Source organism: Pelodiscus sinensis, chromosome 1 (genome assembly GCF_052426305.1).
Source record: "Pelodiscus sinensis isolate ZL-2025 chromosome 1, ASM5242630v1, whole genome shotgun sequence".
NCBI lineage: Eukaryota > Metazoa > Chordata > Testudines > Trionychidae > Pelodiscus > Pelodiscus sinensis.
Window position 1 is genome coordinate 307,847,333 of NC_143052.1, and position 25,169 is coordinate 307,872,501.

General features: G+C 39.6%; 1 protein-coding gene across 6 annotated transcripts in view; it reads left to right on the forward strand.

Moving 5' to 3' along the window:
- The window catches only part of PAN3 (poly(A) specific ribonuclease subunit PAN3), a 115,519-nt gene that overhangs the window by 24,674 nt on the left and 65,676 nt on the right, over positions 1-25,169 (forward strand). For 3 of the 6 annotated variants that reach the window (XR_012900724.2, XM_075919221.2, XM_075919222.2), the window contains exons 3-5: positions 9,953-10,019; positions 11,998-12,068; positions 24,734-24,895. The exons of 1 other annotated variant lie outside the window; for it this stretch is intronic. Coding sequence is in view for 4 of the 5 variants with exons in the window: in XM_075919221.2 (XP_075775336.2) it covers positions 9,953-10,019; positions 11,998-12,068; positions 24,734-24,895 (300 nt within the window). In the remaining variant the exon portion in view is untranslated. Of the gene's footprint in view, positions 1-1,250; positions 3,854-9,952; positions 10,020-11,997; positions 12,069-24,733; positions 24,896-25,169 lie in introns of those variants that run through there. 2 more of the 6 variants (XM_025179393.3, XM_075919223.2) reach the window with 2 other exon arrangements.

Consider the following 25,169-nt stretch of genomic DNA (forward strand, 5'->3'; position numbering starts at 1 on the left):
GCTGAGTGTCCTTTTAATACTGATTTTAATACTATTGAGATTTCATTTAATTGTATATGTTGTATGTTAGGCCAGAGAGAGCCTTGGATAGGCATCTTTATTCATTTAATTCTAGATCTATAGATAAAAGATGCAGAATAAAGAGGAAGGGGAGAGTAGAATGGTAAATACCATAGAAGGTAGTGAAGGTGAAGCTAATGGAAATATCATGTGATGGAAAAGGTATGAGAATATTAGGACAGACACACAGTTTGTAGAGGGGAAAGAATGTCTCAGAGAAAGTCTGAGGAAGTGGAAGTCCAAAGACCACTAATATCCAGAAGTTGCAAGAGTGTGCTATAACTGCTTTTGCCAGGTATTCATAATCCTTCCCTTTCTGTGGGTTGGCTGCTTGCCCAAATTCTACACCCATTCCATCAGACTCTTCGCTGCTACCTGCCTCCACTTTAGTATATTTTTTCCTTCACTCCTCTTTCTTGTTGATCAGGTCCCTCCTGCTTTCCCTCCTCAGCCACACCTCTGCTAGGATACCTTTCTATGGATAGGTTTCAGAGGTAGCTGTGTTAGTTTGTTTACAAAACAAAGAGTCTGGTGGCATTTTAAAGACTAGTAGTTTTAGTCTTTAAGATGCTATTGGACTCCTTGTTTTTGGTGGATAATATTTTTTCATCCCCTAAAAACCACATGTGCTTTTGTGCTTAATTGGAAGTACGGATGGATTGATGGCCAACTTACCCACCAAATGTGCTGTGTGTGTCATCCCTTCCCTCCCCCCCTCCCCCCCTCCCCGGCAGTTATTGTGATGTTGAAGAGAAAAGGCAAGGTCTAGCAAACCAAATAGCTACATCTCTTTTGGTTGTATGATTACTTTAATGTTATTTTGCAGACTCATATTTAGGAAACTCAAACATTTGTATGCTTATCTGATACCATAAATAGTTTCTGTAGGACTTATTATGGCAAAAGTTGTCTTCTGTCTTAACAGCTATAACCATTTCATGTTAAAAAGAGCTAATAATTAGCAATACAATTGATGGCACAACTAACATTATAGTTACACTTATTTTGGTAGTTGGGTCTTCTTGAAGAATGTGATGGACACAGTCTCTTACTTGGAGAGAATTTTTCAGAAATATTTGTGATTACTTTGTTGCCCAAAAGCTGGGTAAGCACATTCTAATTTCCACCATTTAGCCTGCCAAGAAACAAAGTGCAAAACTTTATATCCATTCACAAGTTTCTGCAACATTAAATTATTGAGAGGTGGTCGGAATTGTGGATGTATTGTATTAAGTACAAAAATCAGTAAATTATTCTTTTGCATAATACTTCATGAAGAAGTCTACAAAGCAAAATTTGTGAGTGTGATATGCTGTAAATTGAACAAAATATTCTAACTAACCCAATCAAGTTTTGGAAAGGGAAGCAATTCTTTGTATCCAATTCTTCCTCTCCAAAAGTCAAAGAAAAGCCCTGTATCATCATTCACAAACCCCAGCAGATGACAAATAAATAGTGATTTGTGTTTCTGGCAACTATACCTTTTAGAAGGGCTGTTTTCTTTATAGCCTCATTCATGTGAAACGTAGCAGCACTTTGAAAAAGAAAATTAAATAATTGAAAATGGTAATAGAAGAAAGGAGTGAATTATGACAGGTTTCAACAAGTATTCGGAAATAATGTAGGAAGGTATCCTGATGAGAGAGCAGGACATCACTATATAAGGGGTAGCAGCTTTCAAAATGCAGAACTGGACCTGTGGAAATCTAGGAGAAAAGAAACTAATTATATGGTAGTATTTTGGGGAAAAGAAGTGTCAGATGAACCAGAAGGAGAAGACTTGATCAAGATAAAATAAAATCTTTTGGTGTAAGGTTTTTCACTACCAAATTTTCACTTGTATACATAGATGCATCTAAAAAAAGAGCGGAAAGGTATGCAAAATACTTAATGGATTCCTTGCCTAGATGAAAATGATATAATCAATGTGTTTTCTGATTTGAGAAAAATGCAGAAGAAAACCAGCTTTAAGTGCAACTACAATTTGGTTTTTATCCTTTTGTTCCCTTTGTAAGGATGAATGAATGTGGCTTTTTTCACTCTTATCGAGCACTTCTTCAATATACGTTGTGTATGCAATCCTGTGGAGAACTAAACTCTGTTTCTGCTTCTCTCATCAATGTTGTTCTATCTCCCCATCAAAATAGAACTTTTCATAACAATCACAATGATTTGAAAGATCTCTAAATTAGGGACTTACTTTTGTGTGAACAGAAGATGCTGAATTGCAATTATTTTGATATTTAGGCTCTTAGCTCCCACCAAAGCATGCCTCTAACTGCCTGTTCATCAGCACTTGACTGCCTTCTTTCACACATCCTTCCCTTTAGATGAGATGCAAGTAGGGGCAGACTTGTGCTGCTCCTTGACAGTGAAGAAACAGTAAAAGTATACTAATTTTATGAAAGATACATTCTCCTTTTGTAATTGAATTGCCATATATTCAGATAACCATACTAACTGTTCTGGAGTAAGGATGTTAAGTAGCGGGTAAATGACTAATCTTTTACTTGATACACTTTGCAATTAGAATAGCGAAAGCAAGAGTGAGTTTGAAGGTGATGGATATGATCTGGAAAAGTAAAGTGATTAGCTTAGGAACGAAGCTGAGTGTCTTGAAAACATGAGAGACCTGGGTGATAACGAAAGATTCAAAGAGAAGGATGTTTGCCATTTGAGAGGCATTGCCATAGAAAGATCCTGAGAATAGGATGAATGCAGAAGAGCACCAACGAGGAATTATATAGGAAGATGCAGCCGGAAGAGAACCTACTGCAGAAGGTTATACAATGGAAATTACAGCTATTCGGGCACATCTGCAGAACGAATGATGAGCAAAAAGTTAAGACCCTGGTATTCGGAATAATGGATGGTCTGAATAGGAGAGGCAGACCCCACAGAGAATGGGTTGATCATATACTAGATTGGTGTGGAGCTAGTCTACAGAAACTAAGCTACTCCGCACTGGACAGGGAAAGATGGAAGGAAATAGTGAGGGAGACATCAGACACCAACGGGAATTGAGCCCATGGCGATTGATGATGACATGAGTAGTCGATAAGGGATCACTACAGCTCTGCAGTTGAAATGTAGTAGAAGCTGAGCATGTAGGCATTCAGGCTCCTCCTACATTTAAACTGCAGAGCCATAGCAGGGTAGGTCCAGGACCTGGTGCGAGCTGGGACTGCTCAGTCTGGATCGCTGCAGTTCTGCCTTTCAAATGTAGTAAAAGGCTGGCGGCTCTTACTGCATTTAAAAAACAGCACTGCAGCGCTTCTGCCTCTCCTGCCCCTTTTAAAAATTAAATCTGTGATTAGGACACTCAATTTAGATAACGTTTAAAAAAATGAGTGCCCAGTAGCTTCCATTGGATGTAATGCTCTGAGCAAATTGGAAAACAATCAGAACATTATTGGTCTATAGTACTGCTCTCATCAGCCCAGTAGCAGCAGCAGAGGGAAATTTTTAGAAAAACTCAGTGTAGCAAGCACCTTACTGTTGCTTGTGATGATGGCTCTCTGATAGTAGCTTTTCTTTTAGATTTGAACAGAGGCAACTTACTCATATCACTTAAGCAAAAAAAAACAGAATTAGTTTTGGGGCTGCCTTTGAGCTAGGTCTTTGTGACACATCCAGGACCATAGCAACAGAATATTGGGTATTGAAGTAGCCAGCAATGGGACATGGTTGCATATGGAATTAAGTGACCTCAGTGTGGCACTAGAGAAGGGATTTTGTTTTTTGTTTGACTCCGGTTTTGACAGAGTTGCCTTTCTGCATGAGCTTCTTTGTGGTGAGGATCATGAGGTGTATAGGAGTCTGTAGCTGTTGTATATGTATACAGACAGTACCCGGGTTACATGGATCCAACTTACATCGGATCCCTACTTACAAACGGGATGAGGCAACCCCGCACTAGCTGCTTCCCCCCAGCAGACCAGGGAGACGCAAAGCTAGCGCACCCTCTCCCCCCCCCAGCAGACCAGGGAGACGCGGAGCAGCTTTTCTCAGCAGACACCTCAGCTTGAGAATAAAGGACTGAGGGAAGTGAGGTGTGGGAGAATAAAACTGAGCTCTGGAGAAATGTTTGGCTAGAGTTTCCCCTACAATATGTAGCAGTTCCGACTTACATACAAATTCAACTTAGGGACTGTAGGTTTGTTCTTATCTTGTACGTAACCCGGGGACTGCCTGTACAGTGCTGCAAGTCAAACCTCTCCCAGGTTATCTGCCTAAATCTAGTTTGAGAATTGTTCGGTTATTCACTATTTTCTCTTATGCTTCCTTGTTTGTAAAATCTCAGCATATGTTAATTAGGGTAATTTTTCTGTGAGTTTTCTGATAAAAGGGACCAAGGAGAGTGGCCAATGCTTAATCCAGAAACAATTTAGTCAATTACAAAGACTGTGTGTCCCCATGGAAAAAGTCCAAGTACAACCAATGATACATATGGCTTTATTGCAGATCTCTTCAATGAGCACTAATCTCAGATAATCAGTTGTACTGAGTATTTAAATCAAGGCTATTAAGTCAGGGACTCAAAATACTTGTAAAAAGACCATGACCTTTGATAAGTGTGAGCAACAAAGCATAGCTTTTTCAGGCAGCGTTCATTTAACTCTGTTTTTGTCATTCTTATGTTTTAGCACAGTGGTTCCCAACCTGTGGTCCATGGACCCCTAGGGGTTCGTGACAGTACACTGGGGGTCTGTGGAAAGTTTAGGAACGAAAGGAGAAGTAAGGATCAGGCCCGTTGAGGGACTAGGACTTTCTGCCAGGTGATTCTCGCCTGGGGTTCGCTATTTGTGACCAGCCACATGCATGCTGCCTCCTTCCTCCAGGATGGGATCTTGAAACCCCAGAAGGTACCATCTGTCCTCCTGCCGTCAGCTGCTCTACCATTTGCTCTCCAGCCCTCTCCCCTTTCTAGTCTTGCGATGGACCCGATCCTTACTTTTCTTTTCTTTTCCTTTTCTTTTTTTTTTCTCCCCCAGGGTTCTGTGCCCAGCCAAGGGCAGAGTGCCAGGGCAGGAGCTACCTTTAGCCACAAGAGCCCCCTCACCGTATCTTTCATGGCTGGGCAGGGAATAGAGGGGGCAGGAGCTGAAGCAGCGTGGGCCAAGGGACATGCTGGCTGCCTCTTCCTGCTGCTCCCATTGCGGGGGTCAGTACAATTTTAGTAGATTGAAAAGGAGTCCATGTGCTCGCAAAGGTTGGGAACCACTGTTTTAGTAAATACAAGTGACTCGTCTTTATAGTTTGACAGAGTTTAAAGCCATTAAGGATCATTAGATCATCTAGTCTGGCCTCTTTCTTGTGTACCACAAAGGCATTTCATTTCACTTGTTTACTCTTGTATTGGAGCTCAGTAAATGCTGTGTTTGAAATGTAGCATTAATTGGTTTACTAAATGTTTGGATTTTATTATTAAAAAAGAAATGTGCAAAATCACTAAAGATAGCATGTTAAAATCTCTCTATTATAAAAATCTTTTCCTGTGGGATGACAGAGTGACGTCATCACATCACACTCTGTCCTGCAGCCCCTCCCCTTCTCAGCCACCTGGCCTCCTCCCTCCTGCTAACCCCATTAGCTCAGAATATAGCCTTTGCCACCCCAGGCCACCTCCACCAGCTGGAGGGCGCTGAGAGAACATGGCCTATGCTGCCTTGCCCTTCTCTGTGGGCTGAAGGGGATCAGAGAGGTCTGGGCTGGCTGCAGGGAGTGGGGGCCTGGGGCAGGCTGCAGGGAGGTGGTAGGGGGGGTGAGGTCTGATCTCCTCAGCAGTTGGGGGGAGAGCTGGGCCTGCCTTTCCGCAGAGACCGGAGCTTGATGAGCACAGCAAGCAGGGGGCACAGCCTCTTAGTATTCTTAAATAGTAAAACATTAGCTCTGATTCGTAAAGTTACAGAGGTTTAGCATTTTACTCTTCTGAGGCAGGTTGGCTGGAGAGTGCAAATCAATTTGTATTAACTAGAGCTGTGGTGTCAACATGCTAGCCACTAGCCACATGTGGCTATTGGCTTGAACAACGTGGCTATTTGGCCACTATAGCAGTAGCCACTGTTGTGGCTTCGGTTGTCTTCTCGGGCTTCTAGAAACATTTAATATGGCCATAGATTAAAGGTCTGAAAAACTGACCTATGAGGGAAGACTGAAAGAATTAGGTTTGTTTAGTTTGGAAAAGAGAATTTTGAAAAGGGATGTAACAACTTTAAGTACCTAAAAGGGTACAAGGAGGAGGAAGAAAAGTTAATTGCAGCAATGGAGGTTTAGGCTGGACATTTGGAGAAACTTCCTAACTGTCAAGGTGGTTAAACACTGGAATAAATTGCCTAGGGAAGTTTTGGAATCTCCATCAATAGAAATTTGAGAGCAGGTTAGATAAACATGTGTCATGGATGATCTAGATAGCCCTCCCCCAAACCCTCGCTCATGTGGTCCCTGACTTGAGAATGAGACACACTCCCCACATTCCCCTTGCACACCAGAGCCTGGGGGGAGGGGGGCTAGTCTAGTACATTTTGTGTACTTCAGCCTTGTGGTGGGATGGTGGAGGTGCTGGAACCCTGAACCTCAGGGGCTGGATCCAGCTCCCAGGCCTGATCTTCCCCACCCCAATCTAGATGGTACTTGGACCTGCCTTGAGTGCAGGGGACTAGACTTGATGATGTCTTGAGGTCTCTTCTTATTCTAATATTTTATGATTCTATGATACATAGACACTCATTGTAGTCACTTCTCTACATAGTTAATCCCATGTTAATAACTTATTTATCCTTACAATAAGTGAAATATAAGTATTTGTATAACAGCTCCCATTACGATGTATCTTGCCTACCTAAGAAGGCTCGTTGCAACCAGATGGACTTGAGTAGAATATTAAAGAGGATAAATGACTGTTCACACTCCGCTCCCCAATAAAGAAAATTCTTGTACGTGAATTCTTCTAATCAGAAGATTTTGCTGCTCAGAGAAGAGGGGAAGGGATTAAAAGCCCCTAACAAAGAGGAACTGTATGTCATTTATTGCTTGGTCTCTTGTGGCAAGGTTTCTAGGCATAAAGAAGGCATCCCCAGCTGCTTAGCCTGGGTTAGCCCTAAAGGACTACTACAACTCACTTAATTTGGAAACTTCCATTATCTTTTTAAACTTAAGACTGTAATTCATTTGTGTGTGTGTGTATATGCTTTAACCCTGTAAATAATTCTCTTGCTTTCTCTTCCTATTAATAATAATTAGATGTTTATAAGATTGGCTGCAAACACTGTCTCTGAGTTCAAAAGTGCAGTTGATTTGGGGTGAGTGACTGATCTGTTGGGATGGGGAAGAACTTGAATATTATTGTTTCGTGATGTAAGGGACAGTCTATGACAAAAGCAGACTTACCTGTGTGGCAAAATGGTTGTGGGCAGGACACAGCGAGGGGACTAGATGGGACTCTGTGTCAAGGCTGTTTTAGTGCCTGAGTTTACATTTGATATTTGTTAGTGAAACCTAATTATAGAAATCACAACCAGTTTTGGTTTGGCCATCGTTTTTGACTGTCTGCTTGGAGGTTGATACTTATGCTCCTGAACCACCGCAGGACAGTTCGACAGAGGGTATGTGTGGAGATTCATAGAGATGGAATACAAGAAAGAGTAGAAACATAATAGATCCCATGACAACAGAATGTTTAATGCTATAGCATCCAAGTGGAATGCAGTATGTGGAATTGAGTGAGGCTAGCATGGCAACTGAGCTCATTCAGAGGCTCACATCTAAAGTTGCTATCTGGTAATGTGCCCAAAGTACTCTATAATTTAGTGTTTATTTTGTTGAGTGGCATCATAACAGGTATGTTAAAATGTGTATTTTTGTAAACATGTCACCATTGAAAAATTCAGCGGTTATACATTTACATGCCCTGGGGCGGGGGGGGGGACGGAGACAGGTGGGAGCCAGCGCTTGCCAGGAGCCAACTTTTAAGCTGTCTTCCCCTCAAACATTGGCTCCCGTCTGCCCTCCCTTCTCCCTTATGTGCTGTTGGTGGAGGAGACATGCAGGTGGCTCTGTGGGAGGCAGCACATGCGGCAAGCTATCTTAAAAGCCATCTCCTGTGCACACTGGCTCTCGTCTCCCTCTGCTCTCCTCATGTTGCTGCCTCTGTCTGATTGGTTAACCATGGACATGGATACATGGTACAAGTTCACATCCATATATCATATGTATGGGTTAGTTTTAAAAGCTTGTCTTAGGGGACATGTCTGCACTGCCATTTTACTGTGCTGCAATTTTCTTGCTAAGGAGTGTGAAAAATTACTCCTTTGAGCACAGCAAATTACAGGGCTGTAAAGCTCCAGTGTAAATGGGCTCCCAGTGCTGGGACCTACGCTCCTTGTGCCAGATGGTTTACATAAAGTGCTGGTGCCACAGCCATATTTTCACTTTAAATTGCTATAGTAGCAACACTTTAATATTTTAAGTTTAGACTTAGCCAGACAGTAGAATCTAAGAGTTATGAATCTCAGAGTTACAAACTGACCAGTCAACCACACCCCTCATTTGGGGCCAGAAGTACACATGCAAGCAACAGTAGAGATCAGTGTTCCCAGTAAGCTATAAGCTTGCGTGGCCACTCAGGAGAATATTTTTCTTCTTCATAGTAAAGTTTCAAAGCTGTATTAAGTCAATGTTCAGGTATAAACTTTTGATAGAACAACTGTAATGCTTTGTTCAGTTACAAGCTATTAAGAGTTACCAACAACCTCTGTTCTTGAGGTGTTCATAACTATACTTGTTTTACAAAACCTGTTTCTGTTTGTCTTCAATATAATTGAAGCATTTGTATGTTTTTGTTCAAGTGAATGTTAAAGTTTGCAGGGACTTTCCATAAAAGAACTGAAGTTAGAAAGTGGTGAGAATCTTTTCACACTACAAATTGCATATGTATAATGCTAATAACAGTACAGGTAGGAGGCAGCTCTAACCTGCTATGTGTTGTCCTCCTTTTGTTTAAGGCCCCACCCTAAAAATACTGACCTTTGTGTGAGTTGGGGTAAAATGCTTGCTTAGCAAGATTCCTGCCCTTACTGCAGGGCTCAGCCTGGTAATAGTTGAAAGAGTTGAAGAAAACCATTGCTGGCCTTTTATCATGTTGCATAGCCAGGCCCATCGACATGGAGGAGATAAAGGGAGTAGTTTACCTGGAGCCTGGTGATTCAAAGGGCTGAGGGGGGCGGCAGAGGTCTGGATGCTCCTGGTCCTGCCCCTTCCACGGACACGGAGCCAGGTTACTCCCAGCTTTGCCCAGAAGTCCGCAGAAGTTGTCAGTCTCCCTGTGCACAATACCAGAATCAAATAGTTTCCCTAAAAGCATTATTTGTGGTAGTTCACTGGGTTCCATCATTGAAAAGATGCCACCAAATGCTATGCTAACTTAACAGTTCCCCACAGATGAAGAGATTTGTATGGTGGTAGTATGCCATTTGCCGTATTCCCTTTGTTTTGGTCCCCAAAATAGAAGTTGTCCTGAGAATGCATCATGAAGGAATCTTTTTAAGAAATAAAAGATACTGCTTTATCTAACACTTTGAAAAACTATAGGAAAAAGGAGATCCTTAGGTTCAATAGGGCCTCCTAATCTATAAATAGTTAATGTAGATCATGCTGGCTTTAATGCATCGTTTGTTTTTGTCGTTTTCATTAGAATTGTTTTCTCTCATTTGCTTAACATTTTTGTCAATTAGAAATCTTATCTGTGTAGAGCAATTTATTAGGTTGGAAATAAGCACATATCCTCTTACCCTGAGACAATGGCCATTAGGATGTTAATTTTCTAATTTGTATTAATTAGCCTTAGCTCAATTATTTATTTTATTTATACAGTTTTGTTTTTCACTTTTTTCAGAGGATGACAAATAGCAGCAGTTCCCCTAGCCTTCTCAATGATAGTGCCAAGCAGTATGCAGGCCATGGTAAGAACTTTTAAAGAAATATGCTTAAAGGTATGTTCAAAAGCTATTCCCATGAGGGTGGGAGAGTTAGTCCTCCCTTTAATCTGATTTAGAAGTGATAGAAGTTTGTCTTCTACTAGAGCGTGCTGTGCAATTATTTTTATTACTGTATATTCCAAACCAAATTAACTAGTGAACTTTCTAACTTTCAGTTTGCCTTTTATTTTAATGGGAAAAACTTATATTTTTCTTACTGCTTAGTTGTATCAAGTAAAATAAGTAAAATACTTACTTGGATATCTACTATAAAGCTCTCATACTTTACTTTAGCAACTATTTACATAGCCCCAGAACAATAATCCTTTTTTAATGCTGCTTACTAAACAAGTTGTTTGAATAGGGTGAAGTTGAATTACATGTTTTATCTTTAAATTTTAGATATGTGCATGCACATATTCACACATTTTTATCTGTTTTTATTTACAAACTGAACTAAATTTGTTCTGTTTTATCACCTCATGTTTTTCATATCCCTCCTCTCCCCCCACAGCCAGAGAATAACAGACTATTTGATATGAAACTCCAGGTAATAGAGGACAGGAACTTGGCACTAACAGAATCTAATCAATTTTGATCTTGTTCTGTGGCATATGCTTTAAGAAGTGACTCCCTCTTTCATTTGGCAAAACCAGACATTTGAAGTCTGGCCTTTCTTTCCCAAGAAGCTACAAAAATGATGTTACTATTAACTTGTCAATTTACAAGTTAAAAAAACAAATCCTATCTTAATTATTAGTCCTGTAAATGCAATCTGAGATTTGAAAGTCAGGTGGCTCTTCTCTCCTTGTGCTTCATTTCTAGTAATAATTATTTACAAAACACATTTTGCCCTTAGCTATACTTCTATACTCCCATAGAAAGCTATTAATTGTTCAAGGCAATGGAGTTTTGCTGGTCAGATTAGACTTTTATTTCTAAACTATTGACTATTGGGGACAATATATGAAGGGGGAATGGGGAAAGCTGACTGACTTTCAGTTTTAGGCTGGTGGTGTAAACTGCAGACTTGATAAGAAATCCTTGAGAAGAGAACTGCAAGCTTCTTTTTTGAGGAACACTTCAGAGTAGAACTCCACTTTGAAGGCATACAGGAAACCTGTTTAAATATTATTGTTAGCAGATGATACCCATCAGGCAAATAGTAGTCATCCCATATTTTTAATCTATGGTCCATCTGCAGTTTCCTGTTTAAATAGTAACTGTGGTGATTGAGCTCCAGCTTATGGTACTTAGATGATCCTGGAGGCAAAGTGTAAGGACAGAAAGAAATACCTCCACCATCCTTGGTAATTGACCAGTTGCAAACAAAGGAGTTTGCCAGACCAGATGAGGTCAATCCTGTTCTCCTTCTGTCAGTATCCAGGCTCTCCTGGGGGGGATGCTGTCAGCCTACTGGCTGCCTGGCTCCCCTTTCAGCCATGCTCCTGGTCCTGCCATTGGCTAATCTTCCTGACACTGGTGTTGGTCTTGCTCCTGTGCTAGCTGTGCTCCTGCCTGACCCTCATTCCCTCTCTGGTCCATTAATATCCATGGTCCTGCCAGACCATGGATATTGCCAGATCAGAGAGGGCCTCCCTGTAATAATTTACTTGTAAAATCTTTTACTGTCTCTGGGTCCTGATTAAATTTCTAAATAAAAAGTTGGCAAGACTGATAGCATCCATAAGAATTGTAGAATTAAGTAGTCTGAAGTACAGCACATAATTGTTTGAACTGGTGATGAGTAACTTTTAAAATTCTTCTAAGGAGTGCCATTTTAATTGTGTACCATGAGCAATCTAATCGCTATGCTTTTATCAATTCTGACTTTAAAATTAGCTTTAATTCTGGATGTATAAGAAACCTTTTTCCGGTTATATTTTAAACTTGAAGTTTCTTTTCTAAATCATTTGTGCTGATGATATACAGTAGTAACAATGTTTCTAACATTCTTTTACAGACCCTTTGACTTCACCAGCTTCATCTTTGTTTAATGACTTTGCTGCCCTCAGTTTATCTCAAAGGAGAAAGGTAGGCAACACCTAAACTCAGTCAAATCTGTAATCGACAAAAGAGGAATGGAGAGTAGGACAGAAAAAAACCCAAATTAGATTTTTTTTTTTTTTTTTTTTTTAAAAATGGGTATGGCTCTTTTGGTGTCACATTTGTTTTATATTTTATTGCATGAAGAAGTTAGTTGGTGTACTATTGCAGACCAGCCTGTTGCTGATGATAGGAAATATTCCAGGCACGTATTTCAGGCTGCATTTATAAGAATACTTTGAATGGAAGTGTCAAGGACCTGCCCATTGAACTTTAAAATAAACTCTCTTTATCATTCTGAGAGCAGAGGCTTGCAGGTGTTCATCTTGCATTTTCACAGCCTCAGGGTTATGTGATTAAATTCTTCACATGGAGGCTGGCTCCTGAACCTCCATGATTCTTGCAGAATTTATTAGTTTGAAAAAAATGTAAACCTCTACAAGATCAGAAACAGTTTTTTCTGTAAACCAGAGTTCTATCTGTTCTGTGTGATCTGCAGTTGCTTGCTAGAAAGGCAACCAACTAATCCCAAACAGTAGTCAAAATTTATTTTCACTGACCAGTTTTACATCTTTTTTTCCTAATGTCAAGCTACCTACATGAGGCTTAACTTTCCCCAACTGAGTGATACACTGCTTGCAAGCACGCTACTTCAGTGTGCTTGTACTTTCTCCTGTAGCTCTAACCATGTACTGGAAGTTGTGGGTACTTGGCATAATTCCTGCAGGTAAGGATTGAAATGAAAACTACCATAATTGGCCCAGCAAATAAATGTTCCTTGAAATAAAACATTGTTACAAATGATCTATTTCCTAACATTGGTTATAGTTTGGCTTGTGAATTGTCCTATTCCTCAATGCCAGCTGTTGCGTACTGACAACTTGCTTTAAATGCTGCATATAATCTTACACTTTTCACTACTTGCTGAAATTGGTGAAAATGAAAATATACACACAATAAAATTGAATATGTTGGAGCCTATTCTTATACATAGGTATTCTATGCGGTCACCTGGCTACATTGTTTAATTGACCTACCTATAATTAATCTCATTTGTCCAGGTTGGTAATATGATGTTTCAAATATACCAATTTCAGGCTTTGTTTTATAAGTTCCTAGTTTGTTCCTTTTTCCCCAACAATAATCAAAGCTCTAAATCTACAGTCACAAAAATGGTATCTTTGGCAGAAAGAGTGGCTTATGCAAATTGACTCATAATTCACTTTTACAACTAATTTTGCAAGCATTTTGCACTTTTGTTAATTAGAATACAAAATGGAAACCTCTGAAATGTAATTAATTGATTATATATTGTAGCTGCTACCTTTTTAGTGTAGAGTCATACAAAAGGTTATCTACTGACTTCAGTCTGTAGAGAATAGAAATGCAGATTGCTATGGATTTGTTTTCTAAATACTAAAAATGAGCAGTCCTATGGCACCTTAGAGCAGGGGTGGGCAAGATACGGCCCACGAGCTGGATCTGGCCTGCCCAGCCCTCTGATCCGGCCCGCAGCCCACCCTGCCACTCCTCTGTCCCTAGCCAATCAAGACCTGGGGGCAAGAGAGTGTGCTAAATCATTCACTGTTCAATGTGACTGGCAGCTCCCTCCCCGCACTGGGGGGGGGGGGGGGGGAGGGTGCATGGTGCCTAGAGGGAACCGCCTCTTCCTGGAGCAGAGCTGGCCCGCAGCCATGAACCAAAATTCATGAAGTGTCATCCGCACACACACACCCTGACCCCCTGCAAAAATTATTGCCCACCCCTGCCTTAGACTAAAAAATATATTAAATCGTGAACTTAGTATTCTGTACTACATATTTTCATATTTTGGGGGTTTCTGTAGCATGCAGTTCATATCAACAGATGACTTACAAGGTGAATTGCAGAGCTTTTGACATTCTATAAAAATATTGATTTGAGGTATTAAGTGGTTTCTGTAGATCTTAAGTTCACAATTTGAACACAACTATATGAAAAACATCCGTTTACTTGCCCAAAGCCCAAGTTTAGGGTTTTGTTTTGTCCTGAAAGAGCTTAAAAATACAGTTATCTAAAACTAGCATTTCCTGCATTATCACTGACAAGAAAGACTAATATAACACCCTGAACAGGATCTTGGTAAATAAGTAAAGGATAAATTGCTTTTCAGATATTTTGTTTAAAAGTTAACAATTTTGAGTCGTAAAATACTCAACTACCTATAAAAGCTTTGCAGCTTACCTTTCTAAAACGGAGATTTTTTTTTTAATAGTATTGAATTCTAGTGGTTTCTAGAAAAGATTCATTAAATAGCTGACTTCAACAAGGAGATTCAGAGTTTATTCCGTCTGAAAAAAATCTTATTGTGCCTAGATATTGCTGATTATATGATCCTATCAGACTCCTCAGAACAGTGGGTGATCCTATACTACTTATGAGCTGCAATACTTGGTTACAACAAAGTAAGTTAAGGATGGACATGGTAACCTTAACTATGAATTTCCTTGCTTTTTGTATATGCAGACAGTGTTTAGAAATATAGATTTGTGTGCTTGGGGCTATTTGAGGTGCTTATAATATTTAGGAGGTTAAAAACATTAAATATTTTTAATCAGCGATAATCAGTCCACTTCAGATTGGCTTTGAAAAATTAACCCAACTCTTTAATTTTACATGAACACTTTAAAAATTACCTTCAAATAGCCTTTGATAAACACATACTTGGGACTGTAAAATATTTTCTTTTGCTCATCAAGTAATTATTACAATGCTGCACTACAATTTTAAGTTTCAGGAAATCTAAGAACACAAATTAAGAAATTTTACCAGATACTGAAAATGAAAAATTTCCAATGAGCTGAACAGTCTGTGGAGGTACTGACAATGCTAAACCTCCCTCAACGTCATTACCCTAATAGATAGATACTTGAAAATTTCTTATAACAAATCCAGTTTTCTATTACAAACTACAGTACATAAATAACATATTTGTGATGCATGATAACAAGAGCCAGGATATTCAATATTAGATTAACACTCTGTCCTTAACTTAATGATGTTGTACCTTTGTTGTTGTTGTTGTCTTCCAAAATGCATAATGCCATTTGCTAAGGATGGAGTGTCATCCTGAACTTGGATTCTTTGGAGTTTTACAATCTGTCGCAACATTAATATATTGAAATACTTTCTTTTTAGAAAGATTTTATTTTAAATTACCATAAGTTAACATTTATCTCAGCTTAACAAAGCTCTTTCAATTCATTCTGGTTCCTTTGGTAGATAGTTTTCATAGCTCATAAAATATGCATGATAATCAAATATGCATTGTAATCACCAGTGCTAAGGGGGTGGCACTTTAATAGGTTTAAAGAAAGCCAGTGACATTTTTGTATAAACTGGCTCTGAGACTGTTACCACCAATCCAGACTTATGGTTACCGCTTCACTGGTCAGCCTGGAAGATCAGCGAATACCATTCTTTACTTTTTGTATTTATTTCTTCATACCTTCAAACCCACTGAAACTAAACTGTCCTTAATGGTTCCAGTAATTTTCTTTGGTGTACTTCCCTGCATTTTTGAATGGTTCTTTATCTGAGTTAAAACTTTAGAAGATCTCTATGGATATATCTACATTGTAATAAAGATATACGGCATGGCAGTGGCTGGCCCTGGTCAGCTGACGGGGGCTTGTAGGACTATAAAATTACAATATAGGTGTTCCAACTTGGGCTGGAGTCCAGGGGGTTGGGAGCCTAGACTATGAGATCCTGGAAAGGGGTTGGGTCTCAGAGCCTGGGCTTCAGCCCTAGCTCAAATGTCTACATTATGATTTTTAGCCCCAGAGCCTTAGCCCGGTGAGCTTGAGTCGATTGATCTGGGCTCTGAGACTCTGAGGCTGCAGGTTTTTTATTGCCATGGAGATGTACCCTGTGCTAGTGATTAATTGTTAATGTAATGACAACTGTTGGTGCAGTGATTGGAATGAGTGAATCATCCATCCTGTGATTTCATTTGGCCATCCTACTGGTGTGTTTCTGTACTGCTTGTACTAATCTCTCTACCTATACCATAAGCTGTATAATGAGAGTTCTAGTCCTTCAGAATCTCTCAACTGGCCCTGGATGACTAAAAGTTAGGAACACAAGATTTTCTCCAAGTTGGACTGAAAAGTGGAAGATACCTTTCCAGTATCTGGATTGAGATTCATCAGAAACAAGCTCCTTATTCAAATTTGCTGTGTCTTCCAGATTTCATGTTTAGCAATTGTATTATACAGAGTATTCTTTGGATGAAGAGCTAAGCTTTGCCTAAACCTTTCCAAGTTTCCTCTGGAATATTTCACTCTCTCAAAGAATCAGATTTAATTTCCACTTTTGTCCTGCTCATACTATGTTTCTACAGTTGATGACAGTAGCAATGTATTTTGGCACATTTTGTTCTCAGGCTTGCTGACAGGAATTCTGGGTCCCAGAACAACACACCAATGGGCCCCCATCTTCTTTCCTCAAAGGGAGCCACAAGCCACCCCTTCCCCACCTAGAGAAATCCTGAGTACCACCCCTCAATCATAGGGACCCTCTGGTCAGTTGCTGCCTCTTATACCCCCTCTGCCCACCCCAGCCTCCCTTAGTTCAACTCTGACTTCCAGCAGTCTTGTGCACCCCCCCCCCCCAGCTTTCTCCCAGTAGTCCCTGCCTGCCCATGCTTGCATCCCTCTGTAATTTTGGCTTCCCAGACTGGTTCCTTTTCCCCCCCTCAGTCCTCCTTCCCTGCAGTCCCATACCCATCTCTACCCCCAGGGCTCGGATCTCTCCTTATCTTCTCATTCCCGGTTCTTCCTTCCTCACTCACGCTGCCCCCTCTCCCTGCCCTGCCCCTCTGTGGACCCAGGTCAGGGTTCAAAGTGCCAGGGAGCTTCTGCCCCCCTGCTGCTGCCTCCCTTAGCCCTGCTCTGCTGACTTGAACAGGGTTTAAAGAGGCTGGAAACTCTGGGCTTCCCTTCTACCATGCTTCTCTATGGCTATGAGCTCCAGAGTTCCCCACAGCTGCTGCCATACTGCTACTGCAGCACTATTTAAAAGGACAGGGTCAGGGCTGATGCTGACGTGTGACCCCTGTGCAGTTGCCTCCTTTGCTCCTCCCTCTATCAGCCAGCCTGTTTGTTCTTATCATGTTTTATATAGCTTTCCACTGGTATGTGTACACAGTCTTGAAACCGTTATTGATTGGCTCAGTTATGTAGGGTATTGAACATTGGCTCTCACCCAACGAAACACTTAAGTACATACTTAACTTGAAGCAGTGACTTGAGTCATGTATTTAAATGGGTCTAAGGGACTAATCATATAGTTGAAGATGATCTATGCCTACATTCTCTGCTGAATTAGGACCAGCACCTAGTAACATCGAGTCATTTAGTAGCAAACACTCACCTGGGAATCCTATCTTTATTTTTAATCTAAAAAAATAAACTCATCACATTTTGTTCATAATGTAATAAACTAATTTCTTAAATTGTAAAAATTAGTTGACTAATATGAAATTAAATATAATTCCATACGAAGCCTATTAAGCACTCAAAAGTGAAGCTTCAACCTGCAACCTCTGCTCTGCTACCTTGCATATATACAAGGTATACTGTGATGCATATATACATCACTGAGATCACCTACTATAAAAAGCATGTCTTCTATAATTCAGTTTTTTTATATTTTCCCTTAGTTAACGGTCATAATGGATCTGTTCCTTTTATTGTTTGTTTTATGAAAATTTTATTTTTGAATCCTTTTATACTTTTGGCCAACACCACATAAGAATGTCCATATTGGGTCAGACCAAAGTTCCATCTAGGGCAGTATCCTGTCTCCCAATAATGGCCAATATCCGATGCCTCTGAAGAAATTAAAAGAACGGGTAATCATCAAGTGATTTATCCTCTGTTGCCCTTTCCCAGCTCTGACAACAGAGGCTATCTCCCATGACAATGAGTGCCAAAGTTAGTTGTGATTTGTGTGAAAGTATTTCCTCTTGTTTGTAGTAAGCCTGCTGCCTATTAATTTTATTGGGTGACCCTGGGTTTTTAATGCTCTGTGAAAGGGTAAATAACATGCTTTCCGCACATTTCAGGATTTTATGGGCCTCTGTTACTTCCTCCTTAGTCTCTTTTCTGAGCTAAGCAGCCCCTAATTTTTAGTCCATATCCTTAGTCATCTTTTTCGTTCTCTACATTTCTTCCAGTTCTACTATATTCTTTTTGAGACAAGGCAACCACAACTTGACACAGTATTGAAGATGTGCGTACACCATGAATTTATAAGTAGCTTTATATTTCTTGTCTTATTTCTTTATGCCTTTCCTAATAATTTCTATCCTATTTGGTAGCATTTTTGGATGCTGTTGTACATTTAATGGAAGTTTTCAGAGAACTATCCATAATTGTTCCAAGGTGTTTCATAGAATCATAGGACTGGAAGGGACCTCGAGAGGTCATCGAGTCCAGCCCCCCGCCCTCAAGGCAGGACCAAGCTCCATCTACACCATCCCTGACAGATGTCTATCTAACCTGTTCTTAAATATCTCCAGAGAGGGAGATTCCACCACCTCCCTTGGTAATTTATTCCAATATTTGACCACCCTGACAGTTAGGAATTTTTTCCTAATGTCCAATCTAAACCTCCCTGGCTGCACTTTAAGCCCATTACTCCTTGTCCTGTCCTCAGAAACCAAGAGGAACAAATTTTCTCCTTCCTCCTTGTGACATCCTTTTAGATATTTGAAAACCGCTATCACGTCCCCCCCCTTAATCTTCTTTTTTCCAAATTAAACAAGCCCAGTTCATGAAGCCTGGCTTCATAGGTCATGTTCTCTAGACCTTTAATCATTCTTGTCGCTCTTCTCTGTACCCTTTCCAATTTCTCCACATCTTTCTTGAAATGTGGCGCCCAGAACTGGACACAGTACTCCAGCTGAGGCCTAACTAGTGCAGAGTAGAGCGGCAGAATGACTTCACGAGTTTTGCTTACAACACACCTGTTGATACAACCTAGAATCATATTTGCTTTTTTTGCAACAGCATCACACTGTTGACTCTTATTCAACTTGTGGTCCACTATGACCCCTAGATCCCTTTCCGCCATGCTCCTTCCTAGACAGTCGCTTCCCATCTTGTATGTATGGAACTGATTGTTCCTTCCTAAGTGGAGCACTTTGCATTTCTCTTTATTAAACTTCATCCTGTTTACCTCTGACCATTTCTCTAACTTGCTAAGGTCATTTTGAATTATGTCCCTATCCTCCAAAGAAGTTTCTTAAAGAAGTTTCTTGGTTGTTAAGATATACAATCAACGGTTCTAAATTAATGCAAGTTAAGATTGTATTAAGGATGTATTATGCACCCAACAAACTACTAAGAATTAAAGAAAATTTGTTTCCTCTTTTCCTGAGGGGAAAAAAATGCAATGAAAATGACACACTATTACATATGTAGTGTACTACACTGAAACATTTTTCTTTTGGCTATTACTAAAAAAGGCTTTACTCCTTCATTTTGCAGCATGTGGCCGTGGGGGTGTACCTGTTCCCTTTTTTGTCTGAGTCTCTTCTGCCCACAAGTGTGAGGCCTTTTGTCCTTTCTTGGAATAGAATTTTGCACTTCTTAGATTGGGATACACCTGTATTCCAATCACTTATTTCATTGCAAAATTTATGGACATTTGGCTGTAGGAACAAAGCTTTAGCAAGAGATATTTCAGAACAGCCTACATACCTATTTAGTCTCTAATCTTGTGCCTCTCTGCAAGCTAAGTAAGGTGTGTTTCCCTCTTTGAGTTACAGGTAGGGAGGGTGTAAACTGAACAGTCCCCCTTTTGATTAGTTTGTCCCTTTTCCAGTACTGAGACAAAACATGATGTGGTTTTTGTCTAGAATCTGATAGGGTAGATTCTATTTCATTTTGAAGAGCAGACTGCCATTCTTCTGGTTTGATCTTGCACATATGGTGCATGGAAAATCACACTGGCAGGTACCAGGCAGTGAGCGCCTCAAAATGATGCACCTGCTGTAGCATGACCTCTCACGCTGGCAGGGGTGGGCCCACTCCATTGCCATGGCTACCAGAATGTCCAATACTATGAGCATGTGTGAATGGCCCCCCTAGTTATGGGAAAAGAACAGAACAGACTTGCTTTCTTATAGAGGCAAGGTAGATGAAGTAATATCTTCTATTGGACCAACTTTTGTTGGTGAAAGAAACAGGCTTTTGAGCAACGCAGACCACTTCTTCAGCGTTCTTGTAGGATGTGAAGGAATACTTGGAACCTAGCTCTTGTCTTTCTGTGTCTCTCCCCTCTCCTCAGTCCCTCCATGCCCAGCTGAGTTTCCTGAAAAATTCCCTGTCCCATTCCTTCTGTCTTTGATCTCCAATTACCATGTTATTCAAATGTCTTTGTTATAAGGATAAGGTGACACATCTTCCTTCTGGTTCAGCCTGGCTGGCTGGCTGACTTGTGGGAGGGAGGAGTCATTCTAGGAAAATTTTTCCATCCATGTTTAGGTAGTTAAACACATTCTGCCTTAATTGCTTGCAGTTGGTGGCCTTATGACTGTATCTAGCCACGTGGAAACTAAATGCTCTCCTCTGACATTCTAACACACCATCTAAGAAATCCAGTATATAAATCACACTTAGGAGTTAGTTCAATACTCACTACCAAGCAACCCCAGCCTTGTATCATCGCTCATTGTAATTTGCGGGATTGTGCTACGAAGAGTTCAGATCATTACTATACTAAACTTTTCTTTCAAATGTAAAATTACCTTCTGCAATTTATACCATACTATTGCAATTATAAAATGTTATAAACAGTTATGCAATCACTTGCTTGTTTCTGTAAAGAAGTTATTGCATAAATGTGGAAACAAGATTATTCTCCTACAGAAAGAGTTAGAATAAAGCTTTTTCTTTAATGTGGCGAAACTGCTTTATTTGCTGCAAGATATGTATCAAGACTGCCATGCTATCTGGTCTCCATTTTACGGTTTTATGAAATTGTTATCCAGTTTTCATTTGTTCATTAGAGTTCCACAGAATATTTATTTACTGATAAACAGATTTGATATTTTATTTTATTTTATTTGTGTAAGTGTGCTGTGTTCCCTAATATGTTTTTTATATTCAGGCTGTATGTGATATCTGATACATTTACTTATAGAAAGTTTTAGAAATTGATGTAAGTAAAAAGCTCATTTCTCTGTAACTATTTGAAAGAATGAACTTCTAGCTTTCAACTTAATTGGTGTTTTGTGGCATACACCTAAATAAAGTCAGTATATCTCATGACGGAAGTATCTTCATTGACTTATAGTGGAGGGGTAGCAATGTTAGTCTGTATCCCCAAACACAACAAGGAGTCTTGTGGCACACATCTGATGAAGTGGGGTTTTGCCCAATTAAATCTGTTAGTCTTCTAGATGACACAGGACTCCTCGTTTTTTCATTTACTTAGTCATTCTGTGAGACATATCTTAGAAAAAAGACATTTTAAAAGGTTTGTCAACACTCATCAGCTGTATATCTTTTCTACCTTAACTACAAAGCTAAATCTGCTGGACATTTCTTTGGCTGTTGTATATTTGCACGATGTTTCTGTTATAATTATGTTTTGCTCTAATACATATGTAGTGTGTTAAGTTGATAGCATGTTATTTCTACTTTTCATAAGTCTGTAATGGAACATGAAGAGGGAAAGATTTTTCTAAACCTCCATACATGTTGTAAGATGATACTTGTATCTAAAATGACAGGAAGAATGTCACTATAGAAGTGTATGATCACACAGATACTGCATGACTACAAGGGGCAGAGTAAAGGTTGCAGGTGAATCCTTGACCTTCTTATTCCCTGCATTTTGAATGCTTCATTATGCATTTTTAATTTCATTTTCCTAGTCTTCTAAACTCTACTTTAGATTGTAAGATCCTTGGGACAGGTTATTTGTCTTACATCCCTTCCAACATGAAAATGCTGTTCATCAATGGTATAAATGCATTTCAGAAAATCAGTATATCTTTTCACATGCAAATAAATATTATGCTTAAATTTTCCAAAATTGCTTTTGGAATATGGTGGCTCAGTTCCCAGTGTATAAATCCTGATGGCAACACTGAAAACATCAGGCTTGAGGATAATGCAGATTCTGTTCTTGGATGAAAGTACCTAGGACAAGGAAGCCTTGCATCTTGTTTGTGTCTTCCTAAGGTTTTTTCTTTGTCTTACAGGAATAAATCTAGACAAGCTTCATTTGTACCCTACAGGTTTTAAATACAGTAAAACAGTCCATCTAGCAGAATAAAATGAACAAGTTAATAGACTTGCTAGAATTCTCTGGGACTCTATATTGGATGAATGGGGAACAAATAACATATGGGCTGATATTTCTGAGCACATGGTGATTCAAGGTTGCTCATCTGTCAGAATATTTTGGTGTGAAGACATTTCTTAGTAGGAATTCTCTGATGCTTCTCAGGATTGTTCACCAGGTCAATATTTAAATTTCAGTTGCCTTCAAACATTTTCAATGTCAAAGTACACAAAAAGTCTGCTGCTGCTGCTGTTCTTTACCTGATGGAGTCTTTCTTTCAGACAGTCACTTTTAAATTCATCTTAGGGAATTGCCCTTTCATCAAGCACCCCTTGAACTTTATTGGGCAGGTTAAATCATCTTTTCATAGTATGTCATAGCTTCTAGGCATTCTCTAGTAGTCCTTTTTCCTTGCCTTCCATCCCAGGCATAATCCTCTACCTATGGTAACAAACAAAATTACAGAGAGCAAGAATATTGCAGTGTTTTGGTTTTCCTGTCCTGAATGCTTACTGATCATGCCCAATTTCTCCCTCCAGAAATTCTTTTTCCCTTTCCTTTCTTCCATTTTCTTGTAGACTTGGATGTACTTCGTGACCTGGATGCACTTTCATTGATCAAATAGTTTGAGTGTGAACTTGGTGTATTATTTAAACGTTGACAGGGCTTTCATATCTGTCTGAAATTGCAGACATTTGTGTTCTTGTATTCATGTTTTTTTAGGCATGTCTGTATAGCATGGCAAGCCAGAATGTGCCTTTATCACACATCTTGCTGCATGCTGATTGGATGGACGTGCTAACTAGAGTGAATGTGTAAGTTCTAGTCCACACTCCAAGGCTTCCATTGTGCTGTTGAAGTGCCCATATTGTGAATTATTGCACAGCAGCCTGGTGCGCTGTAGCATTAGACCCTGGCTTGCCATGCAGTATATTTCACCTTGTAGACAAGCCCTAGTCATTTTTGAAAATTGGATGTAGGCTGATAAGTCACTTAGCTCTGACATTAGAAGATTTTCAAAAGCCCCTATGTTTTATTACATACAGATGTCTTTTAATTCCTGAGTCTTGTTAGGAGGGCTTTGAATTAGACATTTTATTAGTCCAGACTGGATCCTATATTGCTTGTGACATACAACTGGCCTTCCTGTGTTTGTGTTTGGTTTTGGTTTTTGACCCCTCCATGAACCTTAATTCAGTTTCACTGTATGCCTCTAGAATCTGAATCTAGTTATAAAGGGAACAGCCTCCCTCTGCTTAACTGCTTGGTTCAGTTTCTCTTTTTTGTTTTTAGCTCTCCTTTTCCAAATAACCAGGCTCTAAATAAGCCTAAACTCTGAATTGTGTTCCTGTTGGTTTGTGCTCTAGATTAGGATACATAGATATTGACAACATGGGGAAGTTTGCACTGCTCTTGTGGTTTGCCTGTTTGTTGAGAAAAGGGCTTCAGTTTCCAGTGCTTTTTTCATAAAAAATAAATTATTTAAAGTCCACATGCTGGTGGCCTTTATTTGTTGTGTCATAACCACCTTTTGCATGTTGGCTTCTGAAAAGTGTGGCTTGCTTTCTTGAATGATTAGAGTCCATTTCACTTATTCTTCCATTATTGTATTTCATGTCTCTCTTCATTTGAAATATAGTTGGAATTGGCCTACTGAATATTAATTTGGACAGAGGGAAGACCTTTTGCCTTCATTGCATGAGTTCTGTTGTAAATTACTTCAAAATTATCTTGCATTTGAAATTTCCTTCGACCCATGCTTTTGAATATTTTTTTTCCCATAAAGCTGACTTCCTGTTGATTTGGTGGAAGCCTTTGATCCTTCCCAAATAATGTGTCAGAGTTCAGTATCCTGTGTGGTTGAAGGTATGTGCTAGAGAGGAATATAGGTTAGAAGGTACCAAGGTCTCTTTGTATACAGGCTTTTACTTGTTCTGCCACAACAGTTTTTGTCTTATAGGATAAAACCAGGGAAGTGTTAATGGAAGAGTTTTGCCAAATATATATATTTTTTTCATTTTCATGAAATTCACCAAACTGTATGCACAGGCTGTAGTGGCTGACTTCTGTTGCAACAGTTTGCTTACAGATACTTTACTTCTGCCTTAGTTGTTTTGCTTTCCTTTCTAAGGCATCGTTAGTGAGACCCTCATAGTCGGGATTGAAGGAAACAGTCTCAGAGAAATTTTACTTGCAAATTGTTTCCTATTCCACCAATCCAGAGATCATCCTGAGATGTGTTATCTATTTTAGTTTAGCTCTAGACTGAGGGATGTTAGGAGTGGCCTGGTTTCTCTCCTTCTTTTTCGTAGCCAAGGAAGTATCGACTGGGGATGCTGGAGGAGAGGATAGTTCCGGTGGGATCAAAAGCACGAAAATCAAAGAACGCTATTGGCTGTCTGGCTGACAGGTGTAAAACAGGAGTACCCATCAATATGGTTTGGTGGAACAGAGTCACAGAAAACAATTTTCAGGTAAAATTACTTTTTACTAGTCACTTTTCAGTATCTCAGATGCTTTATTTTACATTTTAAAAATGTTAGAAGCACTTACTCAAAGCAAGGGTTGAAATTGGACCAGAATCTTATCTTAAAAAAAATAAGCGGTATAGCCCCTAAAAAGTGTTCTCTGGCATTATATAATTTGTTCCTACTCTCATTCAGATGTTTTCTTCTTGTTTTTTTTATTTACTGTTATTTGTAGAGGCGATAAAAAAGACTTGCATTCTTTGACCTATTAAAAAGAATA